Source organism: Camelus bactrianus, chromosome 1, assembly GCF_048773025.1.
Source record: "Camelus bactrianus isolate YW-2024 breed Bactrian camel chromosome 1, ASM4877302v1, whole genome shotgun sequence".
Lineage (NCBI taxonomy): Eukaryota > Metazoa > Chordata > Mammalia > Artiodactyla > Camelidae > Camelus > Camelus bactrianus.
In genome coordinates this window covers 81,084,829-81,105,772 of record NC_133539.1, presented here as the reverse complement: position 1 = coordinate 81,105,772, position 20,944 = coordinate 81,084,829, and the positions used below count along the sequence as shown (strand labels likewise).

Sequence of the window (20,944 nt, the reverse complement as noted above, 5' to 3'; positions counted from 1 at the left end):
CTTCAGTGATAAAAGTTTCATCCTCCATTGGGGTAGGTAACGCTCAGGAATAAGAATTTAATAAAAGAACAGATGTATCCTGATTTTCAAATAAAATAAAAAGAATTTAATGACCCATTTAGCCTGACAATATTCCACAGGCTTATTGATCTCTGAATAATGTGCTAATCAGTATCTTTTTTTCTTTCCAGAGGAACTTGTGAGCCTGCAAATCTAGTCTCTGGGCCAGATTACATTCAGAATGAGGAAAATAATATTACACAATTAAGACAGATCATATTGTATCCTATGCTTGCAGCACTTTGGAGAATTCCGCTGTTGGAGAGAATAATCTAAGTAACAACAGAAAAAGAGAAGTAACACACATTGAGTCAGTTGTAGCCAGGTTTTCCCCTCCAAAGGAAATGTTCAGAAGACACTCTGGAATATCTAAATACAACATGCTTCAACTTTTAAAAGATTTTTATGATTGGAAAATAAAAAAATGAGTATTTTGAAAAAATGTAAACATTTCTTGATCAACACTGGACTCCCAAGTATAGTAAGGCATGGAGAAAGAGGAGACTAAGCTCAGCAAGCCCTGTGCCAGAGCCAAAAGAAATATTGAAGTCAAGTCACAGGCAGGCAGAAAGGTAAAAGAAATGGAAGATGCTCGCACCCTGGTACTAGTACACACTAAATAATTCTCTACTGAAGGAAACAACACGTCTGATTTTGGAGAATACGACCAGCAGCAGCACTTTCAGTAATAAAAGCAGTAATATCCTTATTCATTATGTTCTTTCAAAGACGCACACTCCCGAGTCCTAGGAAGGGAAGCAATCCTTCCCACCAGCCTTCTCTTCAGGTCCTCTGGTTGGACCCAAAGTGCTGGTCTCCCTGGGAAAACTCTTCTCCTGGACTGTGAAGCCACAGGTGTCCTTCCCGTCCATGGGCCACCACAGAGGAAGCTGCTGCAGAAGGCGGGCCGTGGCCCGGCCCCCAGGCATTTGTGAGTAAAGAGGACCCGCTGGCTCCATGACCAGCCTCCAAATAACACACTGGCAGGCAGCAATAGCTCAGCGAGTCACCAAAAAACTCCAGAGAGGCAAGGCACTCTTGCTTCCTCTCCTAAATACAGAGGGCTTCCTTCTTTCTGGCTTACATAATGCCGTTCTCTACACAGAGGCCAGATCATAACTGCACCTACTCTAAGTCCTGCATGTAGATGGTACACCCACGTCCAGCCTCCACAGCAATACAGTTTATACATACAGAGGCACAAAGTATGATAATCCAGTGCACTTTCCATCATCTGAACCACTGGATAATTGAAAGCTTTAAATTTAAAGTCTTTAAAAACACTCCCCCTTCAAGGGCCTCTAAGAGGGCAGAGCTCACTGCTTTCTGATGCCTTCTGTAAAGTCCACTTCCTCCTGCTGGCCAGCTACATGCCTCCCAAACTTCGTCTCTGCAGCTGCTTCTAAGCCCCGCCGCCTCTCCTCTCTTTTCTCTTAGCTCTTCCCATGCTTCTCACTTTCACACGAAAAGACAGGCCTTTGACGGGCCTCGCAGGCCAATCAGATGGCAAGCACGGTATGCTCCACATAATCTCCGTATATTCAACTCTGCTCAACTGTTTTCATCACCAACTACTCAATGTTTTTTCTTCAGTGTTAGAAATACTTTGGGGCATTATTCCGGAAGCTTGAGGAGAGAAGGAGGTTGATTTCTAGATAATCCAGCCTGTAGTAGCATTTCAAGCTCATTTAAATCTATTGTTATCGACATATTAATTAAGTTACATTTGATTAAAATAAACAGCATACTCTTAAACGGGATCCTTACTGTCAAATCGACTTTGTATTCATTTCATTTAGTTTAACCCAAGGAGTAGTGCAGAAGTGGATAAAAGCACTTGTGTTAATAAAATGATCCAAAATTTAGCTGACACGTTACGATTTTATAAATTATTTCAAAATTTAAAGCACTGAATAGTACTTACCGTTGCATGATAGTTTCTATACATGGGCATTTTCAGTAGCTTCGTCAAGTAATCCTCCAGCTGTTTCTGTAATGCAAATATTTTAGGTAAGAGATACCATCCTACTTAAAGAAAAATTTAAACAGTGACAATGATGTGAGCTTCATTCCAGTTTAGCTTCCATAAGCTATTCAATTATTTATTGCTGTTATCACTGGACAAGGAACCCTGAATACATCCCTTTCAGTACATAAAAGTTTCAGATTACAAAAGAGAACTGACACTTACTTGTCAATTTCCTGGTAAAAAAATTAATCTTCTACCCTATGCAGCACCATGTATCACTGAAGCAGAGCAGGCAGAAGTGTTCCCCTCCTGAGATTTCTGTCCTATTGTCACACATGTCTGTACTCAGTCCTACTCTTCCCAGACCCTAACTGCCCCATCTAGAGTTTGGGAATGAGATTTTACATGTATTTACGATAATATATGGAAACAGATTATTTTAAAAAGAGTAGATCTCAAAGCCCTCAAGGATGAGCTCAACCTTGACTCACAACAAACCGCAAGAGTGTCCTGCAGGGAGGGCAGCTTCCTCATAATGTCACTCCTGACAGAACATTCTTCTGCTTCTGGGAAAATGCAACCTCAGGGTCAGAGTGGCTTGGGGGCGGGGTGGGGTGGGGGGTTACCTAACGAGTTCCAGAGAAGCTAAACCAGCCTGGCTGATGGAGCAGCGGGTGACGGAAGCGGCGCCCAGGCCCACCTCACCCCTGAGGAGGTGCCGCGTTTCTACAGCACAGCCAAAGCATGCTCAGAACAACAGAGGGGCAAAAGGACTCACCCTTTTACCAAAGAACTGCTCTTCTTGGATCATGTTTTCAGATGAACGGGGCAAGCTTGGCATCTCTCGAGGCTCTTCTTTGACATTCTGTCTTCTAAATGTGTGTCTAAAACACACACAAACACACACACACAATGCAAACATTTATTAGATTATTCTTTGAATCAACACTCTAGTCGTATCTTTCCTGAGATGGCTTATTTTTAGAAGACCTATTTAATAAAAAATATCCACCAACAATAGACTAGTTAACCAACAGTGCAAATAAAATAGTCTTTCCACCCAACTTGTGTACTGGTATAACTTTAATTCTGAAACAGTTACCTTTTGGTGGGAATGGGGATTCGGATAAAGGCTTTGTACTTGAGCAGTTCTCTATGGAATTCCTGGAAGTGCTTGAATTTCCTCTTGACTTGCCATTTAAATTCCCCATGTGTTAATTCAATAGTGTAAAGGTTGGTGCTTGGTACCTAGAGTGAGAAATAAAAATGGTTGATATTTTAGATAAAAATAAGAATTCCAAAGTCTCTCAATGAACAAAAGCTAACTAGCATGTAACATGGAAGTACCTTTAAATCCAGCCTACTTATTTTGTGTACTAAGTACTTAAGCAAAATGTTTTCAAAAACAACCGATTACAGAATTAATATTCACTCAGATACTCATCTTATAATATACATAAGACAAACTGAATCACACCAAAGACAAACTCACAAATCTTGCTCCAAATACACACACACACACACCCCTACACCTGAAATAAGAAACCAGGTAAAAGAGATGGTGAATAAAAGCTCTAATCAGCCAACAGGGGATTGTCCAAAAGTACAAGCAGTGAACAGACAATTGGGGAGGGTGGGAGGGAAGCTGGAGGAAATGGATTTGATCGTGGAGCACAATCTTAGCCCACTTTTGCTCTTCGCAAATGGCATTAATGCCTTCTCCTTCTGAAATGCCCTGCAAGGTCCATCCTACAACACCACCCTGTCCTGAAGAAACACCAGCGACTAGGAAGGCACAGGATGATTAGAGGGGAAAGAGCAAAACATCTTCCTACACACAAAATATTTTCCCCAACTACTTAACTAAAAATGAATTTCCATTTACAATTTCAAAAACATTTCTTATTAAAATGCAAATATATCTTGGTGACTAGTGAATTATTTCAAGCAGAAGAGTTAACAGACCTGGGAGATAAAAATTTTGTTATATTAGAAAGTGTCAGGAGATGAGGGATATTTATAAAGCACAGGCAATCCTGAAAGAAGTTTCCATGGTGTGGGGGTTGGGGGGAATGGACACCTCAGGGAGGACACTGGCCCCTGTGGGGAGATTTAGGCACCACAGATGTTGACAGGTGCTGGGGGTGGAAGAGAGTATGTCTCCTGCTTTGCTGGTTTATCTGGGCTTAGGTATCTGTAACCCCATGGGTGACTCCCAGCCTGCTGCCATTCATCAGTGATGTCTGGTATATTTTGCAAACTTTTAAAGCATACCACTCTGTGCAGATGTTGTATATAAAACAGGAGCATGAGAATCCATGCAATTTGTGCTCTTAAGTCTAGAATCCAAACACATCACCAGGAAATATTCAAATCTAGCACTTGCTTTGCCTCTAGTTAGGATCCACAACCATTACTACACCCAGCAGTTCAAGGAACCCAGTCCTGAGGTTCAGTATTGAATGCTGTCTTTCACCTTGGCCAACATTTTGGGCATCCTCCCATATCACGTCTTACAAAGAAGGAAAACTCAGAGAGGCCAGAAACTTTGCACTCAACTGAAAAGTGTTCAATTTAAGATAAGCCAAATAAAGGGAGAAAAATTATACAATTAGACAATCCAGTCCCCTTCAAGGGATGCAGTTTTGGTTGTTGAAAGCACTCTGCTCCCAGTGCTGTTCCAGAGTGTAAAGAAAACACATGTGAGTGGGGCCTAAAGAACACGTCAGGAACGAGTCAGAGCAGTGGAGAATTCTCTGAGCGGCACTTCGGGGCAACAGGACTGGCCAGTCCAGCATCCTGGCTTTTGTTTCTTTCAAGAGCCAGGTAACATCATTATTTTCTTGCTAAACAGCTTTAGGAAATCTCAACTTTTCCTTGGCTTATATCTGGCATTCTAGCTGGAATGGCACTGCCCCAGGAGTCCACAGTGAACAGAAAACTGGGGAGAGAGGAGGACTAGGGGAGGCATTTTGCGATTTATTAAATTTATAAATTGCCTTAAATGCCTTAAAAAATTTTTTTTCAGAATGGGGAAATAGGCGCATGAGGATAAAGACTAAATGCGAAGGATGCAGAAACCTGAGAGGTGATAAGGACTCAGCAATGATAAACAAAAACACAAACAGTGAAAAACAGTCATAGCTGGAGGAAGGAAGATGCAAGGCAGCATGTTAATTCACATATATTGACTAATACAAGTTGAGTCCATAAACGTTCTGACCCTTGTTGTAGACGTAAAGCGCTCCACTTCCAGAACCTGCACTTTTATTGGACAGCCGGAGAGATATGTCTGTACATCAGGCTCCTTAAATCCTTGAGTCTTATAAATAGCAGAGAAAGGGATATACACTAAAAAATAAAGAAGTAAACACAGTTATTGCAAGAATACAATGATATTGGCATAACTTGCCTTTTACAGGCATCTTCTTTAAGAATCATAACGTGCTACAAGAAAACAGCTAATGAAACTCAGCCCAGCGTTAGACATGGGCAAGGAGAATCAATCATTTGCTGGTTGTTTCAAATCTGTGCTCTGCCAGGAAAGTCCTGATAAAGTCTCTTCCCCCAGCTCAGACCATCAGTCTTTACCTTCTTGTATCTTGGGATCGGTGGGGGACACATCGTAGTCCACCTCCTCTCCCTCGAAGTGGAGCTCCCGCGTGTCCAGATTTTCTATCAAATTACTCATGTCAGCAGCGATTTTCTGCAGTGCAGAGGTATTTACTCTCGGCTCATTTTTCAGGGACATGTTGACTTGAGACAGGGTAAAAGCAAAGGGGCTGGGAAAGAAGAACCACACTTATTAATTTGGTCAAATAAAACCCTATTCTACAATTTAAATCCAGGCTTAGATGCAGCACATGGAACAAGTCTGTTGTGTGAGCCCCATTATCTCAACCTTTTCATTTCTTTTCTGGTTTAACATTTAAAGGATTCTTCGCTTGTAAATTAAACTGCAGTGAGATACTTAATCGTATCTCAAGCAAGGAAACAAGCAAGAAAAAAGAAACAGCTCATGGAATAAATGCCAATATATCTTTCATCCAATTTTATTAACTTGGATAAGTGAGGAAAGACTTAAGGGAGTTTGGTTTGGGAATCGTTATTCAGAGAAAAGGAATTTATTCTTAACTCTAATAAATACATGGAAAGAAAGAATATCATCTAAAATAAGCAACTTTAAGTATTTTCTACAGAGAACTTGGGGCATTTTATAATAATTTCAATATGCAGATTTTAAAATATTTTTATGATAGCATAACCTTTCTGGATTTCCTCTCTTTACAGACATGGAAACTGAAGCCTGGAGAGATTAGGTAACCTGATGAATATTTTGGGCAATCTTTTCAAGGTCACATAGCTAGGAAGTGATGGAGTAAGGCTAGTAGGGGATTCCCAAGCAAAGTGTACACTCTTTTTGAGAAATGAGATTTTGGGCATGACTTTACTTGAGTTATAATGACATCCGTGCCTTGGAAGGTAACCGATTAGTATACCTATTCTGGAAGATACCAGAGGTGCAAGAATTATACTCTTCTCTCTCTCTCTCTCTTTTTTTTTTAGAAAACTGGTTCTATTTCATTCAGACATTTAATAACACAGGTCATTGCACATCAGTACCCAGGGAAGAAATGTTCACAGAGAATTTTATTTTTCATTTAAAATACTGAGATTTAAGCCCTGAGCACTGTCATCAGTTAGGTGAAAAATCCGTATTGCCAGAAATAATGTCTCTACTACAGCCAGACCCCAGAACGAGAGGGCTTCCATACCAGATTCACTCATTACTGGAAATTCCAAACATTTGGGAAGCATCTACCACCTTCTCACTGTGAGATGGAATGAGTGAATGTGTAAAGGTGAATAGGCCGGTTCCCACAATTCAGGTGTGCCTGATATTGGTGAGGGAAATAAGCTACATGACCCCAAACTCATGCCTGGCCTCCTCCATGGTCTTGGCCTCCCTGAGAATGGCATGTGCTGAGCAGAAGCTGCTTGGCTGGGCTCCCTCCTACAGATGCTATCAAGGAGCTGGGGGCTCTGTGAGAAATGCTGAGAGAGAGTCTTGAGCAGACTTGCGCAGCCCGTATTGTAACTCATCAAGTCTCTAAACCTATACTGCTGTGTGTGGTAGAAAGAGAAATTGTATGGAAATGCAAGGATGGGAGTAGAGACGAGAGGTTCTGGTTTGCCCCAGATATATAGAACCAGTATGTCTAAGTTCTCTGGGAACTATGTAATCCACCGTATTTCTTCCTCCATGTTGGCTATAAGAAAGTTGGAGCCAAATTTGTGGCCCACTATTAGCAAAATACAGGACTATCCTCGCCTACATCACTTTCCATCAACCTTCCCTCCCACTTCGAAATTCATATTATAGTAACAGTTACTGTGTACTGATTGCTTGGTATGACCCTGGCTTGGTGATAACCCTTGACATCCATTATCACATTTATCGTCATTCTGAAGGGGACAAGAGTTTGTCATCCTCTCTTTACAGACATGGAAACTGAAGCATAGAGAGATTAGGTAACCTGATGAATATTTTGGGCAACCTTTCCAAGGTCACATAGCTAGGAGGTGATGGAGTAAGGCTACTAAGGGATTCAAAACCAGGTCTGTCTGACCCCCAAGCTGATGTTCTGAACCATGATCTTTATCTTCTGTATAATTTTTGTAGATATGCAAGTGCCACTAGAATAGATGGAAGTGTTAGTAAAGCAAGTGCCCTGGAGCAAGGCCCTTTGGAACTGACTCAAATGGAAAGAAAGAGAAATGAATTCCTCTTGCAGCTCTACCGTTTAAACTCAAGGCCTTGGTTCCCACCTCTGTATATTAAGGAGGTTGAGCCATTTCATCTCTAGGGTCCCTTTAACACTAAAACCCTTTTACTGTAATCAATTTAACCCTTCTCCTATACCAAGAAACTAACTGGAGTAGTTTTTCAAATGAATATGAGAAGCCTTTGCCTCTGGTCATAATTTAAATATTTATTTCCTTCCCTCTCAATTCAATAAGCACTAATTAGATGCCAACCATGAGCCAGGGTTTGCTTTATTAAAATAAAAGGTAATGAAAAACTTAGAGGAAATGAAACAAGGATAAAAGAGTAAGAAATTACATCATATCATTGCTACGTGTGAGTTTGTAAAGACTTTAGGTATTTTTCATTGATTAAATAGCCAAACGGTTAACTCTGCTAACTTTCTCAGCATAGCAAAGGAAAACAAGGGTTATTCCCAATGACCCTGCTTTTGGGCAGAGTGTTAATGTTAAAAATTCATGTTGAATTTAAGATATAGAGACCACCGTAATTTACACATTGTAAGCTAATTGGAATAAATAGTACAGAGTCACTGGATCAAGCTAAAAAAAGTCCTATTTCAGATAGAGAGAAAAAAAGGATATTAATTTGTGAAGAGTTTTAGGAAGAGTGAGAAAGGAATCCTCTTATCAATTATCCTCAAGTGTTTACTATGTCCTAAGCACCATTTTAGAATCCATGATGATCCTCCCTGGTATTGTATTTATGATTATCCTGAATTATCTGCATTCAAAACTTTGATTGTTTATTTAAATAACTTGTCCAAGGTCACTCCAGTTGTGTCAGTGTTGAATTTATAAAGCAGATCGGTCTGGCTCTGAAATCTCATGGACTTGGTTATAGAGGTTCATAACTATTGATTTTATTTTATGGGCTTGAATGTCGATAGGTTAATCATTCATATGAAGCTGAAGTTCCATAAGAACAATAGATATTCTCTACTTTAATCACCACCCTTTGAAGGGTTCCTACTGGCCCCACTATCTTTACAATTATGGAAATAAATATCCCAAAGGCCTCCTAAACTTCTTCTTAGCCTTTTATTTTTATGGTTCATAATAATTTATAAGATTGCATGGAATTGCAGTCAGCCCAAAGGCTTTGAAGATTTGTTCATGCTTTTGTGAAGACCTTACCATTTCATAATGGAAAATGAACCAAATTACTTGTTCATCACCGCCTTCACTTAAGTGCATGGTTGCTTTGTGTTGACTTTTCATCCAACAATTGTACTGCTGGTTTATTCTTGAATATCAAGCTGTAAGGCCATCTACACTCCTGTGTTGTCACATCATTATTTATTAGCCCATGTTCTCTTTGACCTAAAGTAATTAATGATGGTGGGTGAGCAGCTGTCACAGTTACAGCCTATCAACCAGCAATGGGGTCAGGCCTACAGTGTTTACACTTGAGATAATGTAATTGATTTTGCTACCTCCTTACAGAATCATACTGCAAGATCATTATCTCTTTTGGTACCAAGTAGTGATGGTGCCCATGGAGCCATAACTGCAGCTGTGTTTTGTTTCTATTTGCATCTGTATCTGGGAAGTAAAAAGGATTCTTTTTCCCCCTGGTGTAAAATATTAGAGTTCAGAAATCTTTGCAGGGAACATTTAATTATCTCTAGTTATTTAGTGGTAAAAATCAGAGGATTTTAGAGCTTTCTTCTGATCTTAATTTACAACATGATTGGCAAGACCATTAAAGGGAACAGGTACTTTCCCTTCCAGATACTACATGCATAAACACTGCCTTCGCCAAAACACAAGAATAATAATATCGACTACAGCTATTACTGTTAAAGTAAATATTAACATTAGATACTATTTGCTGAATATGTACTATATGCCAGGCACCATACAAAAAGATAAATTGCACGGTCTCATTGACTCCTCACAACAACCTTAGGAGCTGGGTCCTATTGTTACCCCCATTTTTAAGATGGGAAGTTTAGAGAGGGTAGGAAGCTTGTCCAGGGCCACATGGCTGGCAGTGATGGGGCTAGACCTAACATTGGCTGATTTGACTCCAAAATCCAGCTCCTTAACCCACGAGGGGTAGAACCATGGGTGGCAGGAGGGATGAACACCAGGACAATTTTATTCCTTTATATACTTCTAGAATAAAACAATTCAAAGAGGAACAATAACCAAAAAACCCCTGAACTTTCATTTTGTGAGGATAACTGTGATTTACTTCTTGCTTCCCTTTCTAATGTAAGTTACAAAGTTCTCCCCATATTTTTTTCAGTATGTAATGTTTGCTTGCAAAGGGAAATAAATGAAATGGGATTTCTAAACCAAAAATCACATCATAATGTATGAATGTGAAATGAATTATAATTAGATCATTTACAACCAAACAGAATCATGGGGATTTCTTATCTTCTCATTTTTCATTCTGAAGAAATTAATTGGCAAATCTATACTATATAACCTCCCAAAACGTATTATACAGCAATGATTTGTACAGAACTGATTTGATGCTCCCTGAAATGCAAAAATCATAAATGTGTTTTCAAGTACTAAACTCAATCTCTAGAGACATAGTAAGCCTTGCATAAATATTTTTTAAGTTTAGCTGTCTTTCAATAAAGTAAATGATATTATCATATTTTACATTCCAGATTACATATTTTGAGAAAATAATATATCAAAAAAAAAAAAAAAGAAAGAAAGAAAGGAAGAAAGAAAGAAAACCGCAACTCAATGATTATTTGGATCTTTGAACTTTTTAAAGACAACATCAGTTCCACAAATATTACTGGAGGGCTGATTATGAGGCTCGGACAGATAACTAAATGTCAGTGATGCAGGAGACCAATCAGATGACCTAGGTTCATTCTTCCCTTATTATCAGTGTAACCCAGCAACTAACAGCTGCCAGGTTTCTCCTCTGTAAAATGCAAACAGGACAGACTTGCTATTACTTACATGTTTCCAAGAGCTAGAAGTTTAATTTCCAAATACTATCCTCCTCTTGAGCTTCACATCTAATCTAGTCCTGAAACCCCCAGAGCCCAGCAATCTGCCACTTACTCATCCTTCTTTCTTGGTTTCATATCAAAGCCACCATTTGGCCTAACACTGACTGCTTTTCTCCCTGAAGTGTTGAGACTGGAGATGATGGTGCTAAATAATCCGGACTTCCTGTGTCCACAAAACAGGAATTGGAAACTATGTTCTTTCTCTTTTTTTCCCCCTAGCTAGAAACAAAAACATATCTATAATTACACAAGAAATTTTTAGCATGAAACTCAGTTTTCATAGTTTTCCCTAAATCCTTTGACCTCCTTGCACAGCCTCTGTTCTCTGCCATAAGCTTTCTGAGTCATTTCCTTTGACATGTTCTAGAGTTAAATATTACCCTCTTTATAGTAGTATCAGCTCAGTTGTATCTTTGAATTTAAACAGATATTTCATTTCTACAGGCAAATACAAGTGTTAAGAGAAACCGATGTCTATTTCAAATATGAATGGATAAGAGTGCCAACTCTGGGCCATGCACTGCAAGCACATTACATGTATCACAATAGTCCTCACGACAATCACATTTAGTATCAAGGACATAGAGCCACAGCAGCTGACAGAGGCTGCACAGTTGTGAGTGGTGGGGCTGGTCTCGCTGCAGGGGCCATCTGGATGGCTCCCTGGCCTCCTCCGCTGGCTCAGCGGGGATCCCTGTCCCCATCACTCTTGCCAGTTCTCCCATGTAGACTTTGTTTATCATTAAAATTCTTTCCAAATAGATAAACAAGATTATACTGTACAGCACAGGGAAATATATACAAGATCTTGTGGTAGCTCACGGCGAAAAAAATGTGACAATGAATATACTTATGTTCATGTATAACTGAAAAATTGTGCTCTACACTGGAATTTGACACAACATTGTAAAATGACTGTAACTCAATAAAAAAAAATTTAAAAATTCTTTCCAGCTGTTTAAAACTCTATGATTCCTTTTTTTTTCACTTCCTTCCAAAGGAACTGGCAAACAACCTCCATTAGTGTGAGCTGAGGCAGCACAGAAAGCATTTTCAGTGATAACCCATGAATTTCACCTATGAAAAGAATGAAGCTGGCAAACACACATGTGCAAACTCCTCCAGATCTTCTCCAGTGCTCATAAGCTCTCAAATTTTGTCTTTACTGCTGGTAAACATAGCAAAGTCTCAATTTTTTATATAATCCATATAGTTACAAAAAAATGTTTATTGAGGCAGCAGAGTACCATGGCAGGTATGTGATTTTTGAGTCAAACAGCTTTCTGATTCTCCTTATGCTGAAACAATTTATTTATGGCTCTGACTTAAATTTCAGTTTCCTAATGCGTAAAGTGGATGTAATACTATTAAAGTAATGCATTTTAAGAATTAAACTATACAAAGTGAGTGGCTTAGAGCTTGAGCTATAGTAGATGCCGAAATAACGTTAGTTCCTTCTATGCCCTTAGCTATTTTAAGAGCTACAAGTCCTCTGTCCAAAGTCCACATATCAATATCAGAACTCTGTTCCCTCTTGAGGATAGGAATGAGCAGCCAGAGTTGTATTCTGGTGGTGGTCTGACTGTTTCCCACTATAGAGAACACTGTCACAAGTGTCTGCAAACAAAATGGATTAAGCTAATGAAGGTGCCTATTTCCCACTACAAACATGGAACTGCTGAATAAATTGTAATCATTTTTAGAAAATACTCAGTCAAGGATAAAAACAGAGGCAGCGGCAACAAACACAACAATGAAGGAAAGCTTTCAGTTCTAAAAGTAAAGAAACAAATTAAAATTACATGGGTACACTGGAAGTGAAGCTGAAGGGACCCAAAGGGTTTTGATTATGGATAAAGGGTCTGTGATTATTTTCTGTCCCCATGTGACTGTTAGAAGACATGATCCCAGGACTGTGGGAGGCAGGGGCCTAGATGTAAGACTCCTACGAAAACGGAGAGCCTCAAAGAACTGCACTATCTGTTTAAAAGAGACTAGAAGTATGCCCAGTAGCTCTGGAAAGAAATTGCATGAAATTGTGGAAACTACAAAATTAGAAACTTTATATACAAATTATCCAGGATGACAACGTCCAGCTTTCAGTAATGGAGGTCTAGCTCCCATTCGGTCAGCTATCTCACAGAAGATGACTATGAATTCTGGACAAAGTATAAAAAGTAACTGACTGAAGAATAACCAAAAGTAAGCAGAAACTGGAAAGAAATCAATATTTGGAAGAAAGGAATGGAGCTGTTTTTGTCCAATGGCACACCCAGTCCATGCCAAGTGGGGTAACTAAAACTCAGACAGAAAATCCATAATTGTACTGACCTAAAGAACCAGGAAAGAGGTCTAATAGCAATTACAACAGCTTAAAAATAAATGACAAACCTAGACTTGGAGAAGACATACATAGAATATGTAAAGAACTCCTATATAAACAGAAAAAGAAAATCCAAAATCCAATAGAAAATATGCCTGGGGTAAAAAAATATATAGATATAGATATATATGCAATTTACAAAAGATGAAATTTGAATTTCCAGTAAACCTTTAATATTCTCAACCTTTCCAGTAATCAGGAACATAATATTAAAACAACAATAAGATACTTTTTCAAATCCATTGGATTAGTAAAATTTTTGCAAGCCTGAAATTAAAATGTACTGGTGAGGTAATACCAATACTTCTCGTTCACTGCTTGGTAGAAGTGTGGATTGAAATTACCTTTTGGAAAGCAACTCTTGGGCATGTATCTGGAGGGAACTCTAATTTGAAAAGATACATGCACCCCACTGTTCAAAGCAGCACTATTCACTAGCAGCCAAGACACAGAAACAACCTAAATGTCCATCAACAGATGACTGGATAAAGAAACTGTGATATAGGTTTACAATGGAATACTACTCAGCCATAAAAAAGAAAAAATAATGCCATTTGCAGCAACAAGGAATGACCTGGAGATTGTCATTCCAAGTAAAGTAAGCCAGAAAGAGAAAGAAAAATACCATGTATCACTCCTATGTGGAATCAAAAAAAAAAAAAAAAAAAAAGACACAAATGAACTTATTTACAAAACAGAAAACAGACTCACAGACATAAAAAACAGACTTTTGGTTACCAGGGGGAAAAGGGGTGGGAAGGGATAAACTGGAAGCTTCAGATTTTCAAATACTAACTACTACATATAAACTAGATAAACAACAAGTTTCTACTGTATAGCACAGGGAACTATATTCAATATCTTGTAGTAATTTATAATGAAAAAGAATATAAAAAGGAATATATGTATGTATATGTATGCCTAAAACATTATACTGTACACTAGAAATAGATACAATATTGTTAACTGACTATACTTCAATAAAAAATAATTTAAAAATATATGTAAGTACAAATAATAATTATTAAAATTGTAACTCACATATAGTCTTTTCCTCATTTTAACACATTCTCCTAGACTTGATCTCACATGAGCTTCAGCATACCCTAGAAAGGAGGTATTCCTGTCATCTCCACAGCAGAGGTGAGTAAACGGAGGCTCCAAGAGAACGAGGCCCAGGGCCCGGCCATGCGGCTGTGCTGTGCAGTGGGCCGGGGCTCAAACATTCCCCGGCCAGGGAAATGGCAGAGAATAGATATTTCAGACTGAAAACGGATATGGAGGAGACTTCCTATTAGGGAAACGTGGCCCAGCTAACACCTGGATTCTAGCTGACAGGCAGCTTAGTGGTGTCGTGTGACTGCCTGAAGAGTCCCGAGTTTGAATCTTCATTCCACCACTTATTAGCTGTGTAAACTGACAGGAGTAACTTATCCTTTCTGTGCTTCAATTTCCCAACCCATGAAATGGGGAGAGTGGTAATGTCTACTTCATTGAACCGCTGTGAGGGTTAAATCAGTCAACATAGAAAATGCTAAAAACATGTGACAATGAATATATATATGTTCATGTATAACTGAAAAATTGTGCTCTACACTGGAATTTGACACAACATTGTAAAATGATTATAAATCAATAAAAAATGTTAAAAAAAAAAAAAGAAAATGCTAAAAATAACAATCTGGGCTAAAGTCGTGCTATGCACATGTTAGCTGCTGTTTATTATAAACTGGCCTTCTTAGTTTTTTAAAGTAAAACAAGATGAATAATGAAGTCAAGGAGTTCCTCAAGACTCCAAGAAATAATACTGAGTCCATTGCCTTATTTAAATTCTACTGGTAGTAGCAGTTTTCAATAAGCCATTTGGAAAAAGAGTATTTTCAGATTTCTTCAGCAGAATATGTAAAATCTCCCTCTGTTCCAACAGACAACTTTCCTAGATTTGTTCCTTTTACACTTCTTGATTTAAGAGCCATATGTTTCTTCCTAAACCTAATCCTAACAAATATTATGCTACTCACAGAAGTATGTATATTATAAACTTACCATTCCTTATTACATAGTTTCACTCACAAAGCATCTATAGGAAATTCTTAGCAACCTTGTAATATATCACAGTACTACAGAAAATGACAGCCAATCATCTGCATGTTATTTCAAGATTTCACACTCATTAGTTCACCCGTTTAACACCATGACCAATAGTCACTCCTACATAGGTATGCGTCTGGAAAGGATACCTGTGAAGATGCTGTTCCTTGACTCAAAAACATACAAAGTTGGGCCCCTCAAGTCTCCTCACCCCCTGTCACCTACACAGACACAAGCCACAGTTCAAGCTCACTATTATAAGCATTCAAGGCACTTTCTGATCTGGCCTCAAAATGCCTTTACAGCCCAGCCTTCTACTCCATCCAGCTCCATTCATTCACTCCTGTCTGGTCAGACAGGTCCTAGGGATTAAGCCTTCATCTAATCAGTCCTCTGGACCCAACTGCAGATTTACAGGAAACGCAGAGGGCAGAGGGAAACGCTAAGCTGTACCATGAGGATGCAATCAGCAAAGCCAGATTGCGGGCTACTCTGCAAGTCAAAGAGCTGGGGTTCTTCAACAGAAAACTTACAAGGAAGAGGATACAAGAGATACTGCAGGTTAAAAGTGGCTCAAAATTCATATCAAATAGGAAAATGATAAAGCAGTCATGATTAAACTTGACTGTCTAGGGATGACGCTCAGGTGATGAAACAATGAAGAAACACAAGGGTAGTGATTGCTTTGGAGATCAGGGGGTTGGCACTGAGATGGGGCATCTGGAACTGGCTTCTGGCGTGCCTGGCACAGGTCTGTTTGTTGACTTGAGTAATGGTCACAAGGGTGTTTGAGTTATAATCATGCACTAAGCTATACCTTTGGCCTTGGTCCTTCCCCCACCCATGCATCTTCTTCTGTCATTTAAATACTCCCCTCCTCCACTCCTCTGCCTGATGAGACCTTCCACACTGCATTTTACTAAAAGTCTCTTGGCTCTCCCCACCCATCCTTGGAAGATAGAGGTAGCAACTCCCTTGACTAAGTTTCCTACCACTGGGTTTCTCAGTCTTTGATGACCCTTGCATCTCAGAGGTTTAAGGCATGCCTTATCTCTTCTGTGATATTGTAAATGCTCGGGGACAGGAAGCTGTGTCATCCTCGCAGATGTATGTAGGAAGCACTCACAACTTTTTGCTGAGTAAAAAGTGCTAATCAATTGAAAGTTAGGTGAGAGCTTTGAATCCACTGGGTATATCCTGTCACAAGATCCCCATCTTCAGCCTCCAATCTATCCTTACTCACTCTTTTGGCTTTTCTGCAGCCAATATACAGACCCTGAGTGCCCACCTGGGTTAAGAACATGGGCTCTTAATCCTGGCTCTGCCACTTAGTTGTCTTGTAACTAGTAACCTCTTGCTTTACTTCTATTACTTCTCTCTGAGCCTCAGTTTTCTCAGCTGTAAAACAGAGCTAATCTTACCTAATAGGATGGTAGAATATTGCATATAAGGTAGTTAACCCAGTACCTGACACAAAGTAACAACTTACTACATAGTCAATATTATAAATATTACTGTTACTATTAGTGTCATTAATAGGAAAGGTATGTTAATCATTAAGTACTGATAGTGTGGCCAAGTGAAGTAAAAACATGAAACCTAGGGACAGACATGTTTACTCAAACTCAAACTGTGAGAATTAGAAGACTCAGTGTATTTATCATTCCTTTGGTCTCCATATTACAAATCCAGGATTTTTTTTCCTGAAGCGAGGTTATCTGATTGCATCACTTTCGCTCTTACTGAACTGTGAGCTCCTTGGGAGCCCAGAATGACAATGTACTGAACTTGTGTCCAGTCTCTCCCGTCACAGCCCCATGGCTAGCCTCTCTATGTGACCACAGCCCTCATGCCCCTCTGGGCCTGGATTCGGCCCCCTAATTCTGACCTCTGCACTTTGGGGGCTTTTAAGCTCCTTGCCATCTCTGAAAGGAATCAAGTCTGGTCTGTCTCATTTCTTTAGCATCTGATGAAAAGAAATGAATTAAAAGAAGAAAGTGAATTGCACCATCAATGGGCACTAATTTACTCTGAGTGTGTGTGTGTGTGTGTGTGTGTGTGTGTGTGTGTGTGTGTGTGTGTGTGTGTGTCTGAGCAAAAACAGAAGCTAACGCAACCCAATTCAATAACCCTGTATGACGCACGTACTTGCTGGCAGACACTGGGTGAGAATTGAGGATACAATCTTTAGTCTGATGAATCCAGGTCAGTGACATCCAGTACACATGAGGATCTAGGTAATCATTTGGTTCCACCTCCTTCCATGCACTGAGAAGACAGAGCCCAGGGTCACACAGAGAGAGCAGAGTGAAATTGGAACTCAGGCCTCTTTCACGTCCTGCGTGCTCCCACAAGTCTGTTTCAGGGGCAGAGTCTTTCCAGGTAATGTAGCTCTGAACCACGACAAAATGTGTAAGGAGTACGACCGGACGGGCTGGCTAAACCGCTATTGTCTCAGCGGCAGGCGGATCCTGATCAGTAGGTGTGGACTGGCTGCCAGCCTCGCTGGGAAAGAGCTGGTTTAATCCTCACTCAAGACACTGCTGCTCCCATGAGTGTCACTAAGAAACAGAGCTAGTCTACTGACACCTGACTCTGTGACATCCCTGGGGGCCAGAAGCACATGGATAGCCTCAGCGTTAACAAGAAATAGCAGACTGAAAGACAGACAGGCTGCCAGAGTTTGGTGAACTAGAGAGAGGCAGTGTGTGCCAGCCAGACTGGCCACCTGGCTTTCTAGGCGTGCTCTGTGCGGGTTTCTCAGGCAGCTGGGGATGATGTGACTCATTAGCGGGTACTTACTGAGCAGCCAGTGTGCTGAGCCCCATGCCAGGCGCTGGGTACACAAAATGATCTCACATAATTTACCTGACTGTGAAAAGAGGGGAGGAGCACTCTCATTACTCCTGCCTCACCCTGTGTATTTTGCCTCCTCCCCCAACAAAAGCCCAGAAGAGCGACCCTCGTCCCAATTCTCCTCCCACCCACCTGTTCTTCTTTCCAACGCTCCATTAATCAAGCCCCTTATTAACCTCCCTTGCTCCCATGGGTTTTTCCTGTTACCACTTAAAACAGTCTCAAGCATCTCAATTACATGTATGTTCCCCTCAACTTCTCACTTCTCTCTTGCTGTGACTAGTCAAGCTTTTGAAGGATTTATGTTTCCCCACTCAGCTGGACGGAACCAAATGTGCTCCATGCTCTCCAAATGCTCAGCCTTCCAACAGGCAGCTCCCTCCGTGGCTTTGCCTTCCTCCAATTTCCTTCTTTGCTTGATTAACTCCTGTCATTCATTCTGAACTGCCGCCTGGTGCCACCTCCTCCGGGAAGCCTCCCCTGACTTCACAGGCTGATTTATATGCCTTTTCTCGGTGCTTCTACAGCATCTAGGTGAGTCCACTGACAACATTCTTTCCCACTTGACCCCTGCCTCCTCTAGAAGACTCTCAGTTCTCTGAAGAGAGAGGCCATCTCAAGATTCTCACTTCCTAGTGTCTACTGGGCTCTCAGTAACTGTTTGTGGACCAAACGAGGAATGAATAATATGAATAACATTCAGAATAGCTCTTTGTACGGGCAAAACAGAGAACAACACGTGCAGATTACAAAGCATTCTTCACACATACATCTTATTTGACTTTCCTAACCCTTCAGGGCAAATGGTATTATTTTTAACCCTCTTTTCAGCTGAAGAAGAAATGATCCAAAATGATTAAGAGGTCTGATCATTAAGTGAGGGTCATACTGTGTAAGTGGTAGGTCTGAGAGTCAAATTATGACGCCTGAACTTCTATTCTCCACTTTCTCCCTTCCCTATGAGCAACCATCTTCATATTCAGATTCTTGTACACAAGACTGTAAACTTTCCACATCGAAACCCGATTTCTGAAAACGAGCGTGCTTGCCTTGTGCCTAACCAAACTACTTACTAGAAGGAGCAGGAATGAATTCTGCTTAATTTTAGCCGAAGAAGTAAATCTAGAAAAGGAAATAAAACAGCCAGAGTAACAGAGATAACACTTCCATCTCCCTTCGGTGGGAGTGAATGAACATAAATGATTTAAGCATCATATCCTTTCACCAAACCTCAAAACATCTCAGATTTAGGGCTCGTGATGAAATGGCTAGAGATCTGCCCTGTGATACACTCTTTGTCATAGTCAGGAAATCCTCATTCTATCTGGTGGGACAGCAGGGAAGGCAACTTTTATCCAAGAATATCCTTGATACTTAGCAATACTCCCACAAGCTGTTAACACTCCCTCTGCCCCTTCGAGGCCTCACAGCCTTGTTCATGCAGCCGAGAGCACAAGATCCATCACTTTGACTCCTCTCTCACTGGAAACCTCTGCTCACTTGTCCCACTGTCCTGTTATGGTCTTCTGGAAAAACCTAACCCAGGCCAATCCAACTATCTGCCTCCTTGGCCCCTACCCCAGGGTTTCTAAACATGGGTGCAGAAAAAGCATCCAACTGCATGGACTGGTGTCTATGGAACCCAACCTCAGCCAGGCATACCCTGTGCTATCTCTCTCACCCCCTTCTCAAGGTCAACTTCTTAAGAAAGTTGTCTACGTGCTCCTCATATTTCATCACTCTTCCCTCAGTCTTCAACCCACTGTAACTGGCTCCCACCTCCACACTCAACCGGCTTTCACCGAAGTTTATAACCACCTGCATATTGTGCAATCCAAAGGGCTCCTCCCCTTCTTATCTCACTTAACCCTTCTGTTGCTTAACCCTTGACTCCCTTCTTCATCAGAGTCTCTTCTCTTGGCTTTGACATTCCCATGTTCTTCTAGCTTTCCTCCTCTCTCTCTGGCCACTGAGATGGAATTTTTTTGAGGCTGTTCTGCTCAGCTCTTACATGCTAGTATTCTTCAGGGTCCTAGGATCTTTCTTTCCCACTCTACCACCTCTCACACCTCTCAGGGTGATCTCATTCATTCTGATGGTTACAGGACAGGTTGATGTTTCCCTTCCTGGGTGTTTCTATGGTTCCCAGGTGATACCGCTGTTGGGTACATTCCTTTCCACTTGCCCTCTGTCTCCCCTGGAGGACTGGGGCCATCTCTGTATTCCCAGTCACCACTCCCGGTAACTGTTTCCAGCCTTGTTCTACTTCCTAAACTTCAGATCTATATACCCAACCACCTATGAATTTCCCCACTGGGTGAACTTAATATGCTTAAAATAGACTTTACCATCTTCCAAATCCCCAAACATTTCCCATTCCTAAGTTTCTATCCTGAATGAATTGAGAACATCACCTACCCAGCTGCATGAACTGCATCCTGGAACTCAGCCTCAGCAATTCTTTTCCCTGACTCTCTATATCCAATCAATCAGTAAATCCTGCCAAAGTCTAAATATCTTGATAACTATGGCAGGTTTGCGGAAATGGGGGGGGGGTGCAGTGTAGCTGGGCATAGAGTTAAGGACAGGTGATACTAAGGCATTAATCTCGAATTCCCCACCCATCGTCCCTCACTCCCCACTCTTGATGCTGGAGCCCTGGAGCTACAAAGCATTCTATAACAATAATTTGGGGCTGCCAAAAATAGGATTTTGTAGGATAAGTAACATTACTTTCATTTTTTTAATTACAGCTAACCAACAATGGTT

General features: G+C 40.5%; 1 protein-coding gene across 8 annotated transcripts in view; it reads right to left on the bottom strand.

The window, feature by feature from the left end:
- PLD1 (phospholipase D1) overlaps positions 1 to 20,944 on the bottom strand; it is a 172,751-nt gene that overhangs the window by 95,878 nt on the left and 55,929 nt on the right. For all 8 annotated transcript variants that reach the window (XM_074367899.1, XM_074367900.1, XM_074367901.1 and 5 more), the window contains 5 exons: positions 5,621 to 5,811; positions 5,253 to 5,380; positions 3,132 to 3,277; positions 2,808 to 2,913; positions 1,985 to 2,050 (listed from right to left, as the gene is read on the bottom strand). In XM_074367899.1, the coding sequence (XP_074224000.1) occupies positions 1,985 to 2,050; positions 2,808 to 2,913; positions 3,132 to 3,277; positions 5,253 to 5,380; positions 5,621 to 5,780 (606 nt within the window). In that variant the 5' untranslated portion in view covers positions 5,781 to 5,811. The remainder of the gene's footprint in view (positions 1 to 1,984; positions 2,051 to 2,807; positions 2,914 to 3,131; positions 3,278 to 5,252; positions 5,381 to 5,620; positions 5,812 to 20,944) is intronic.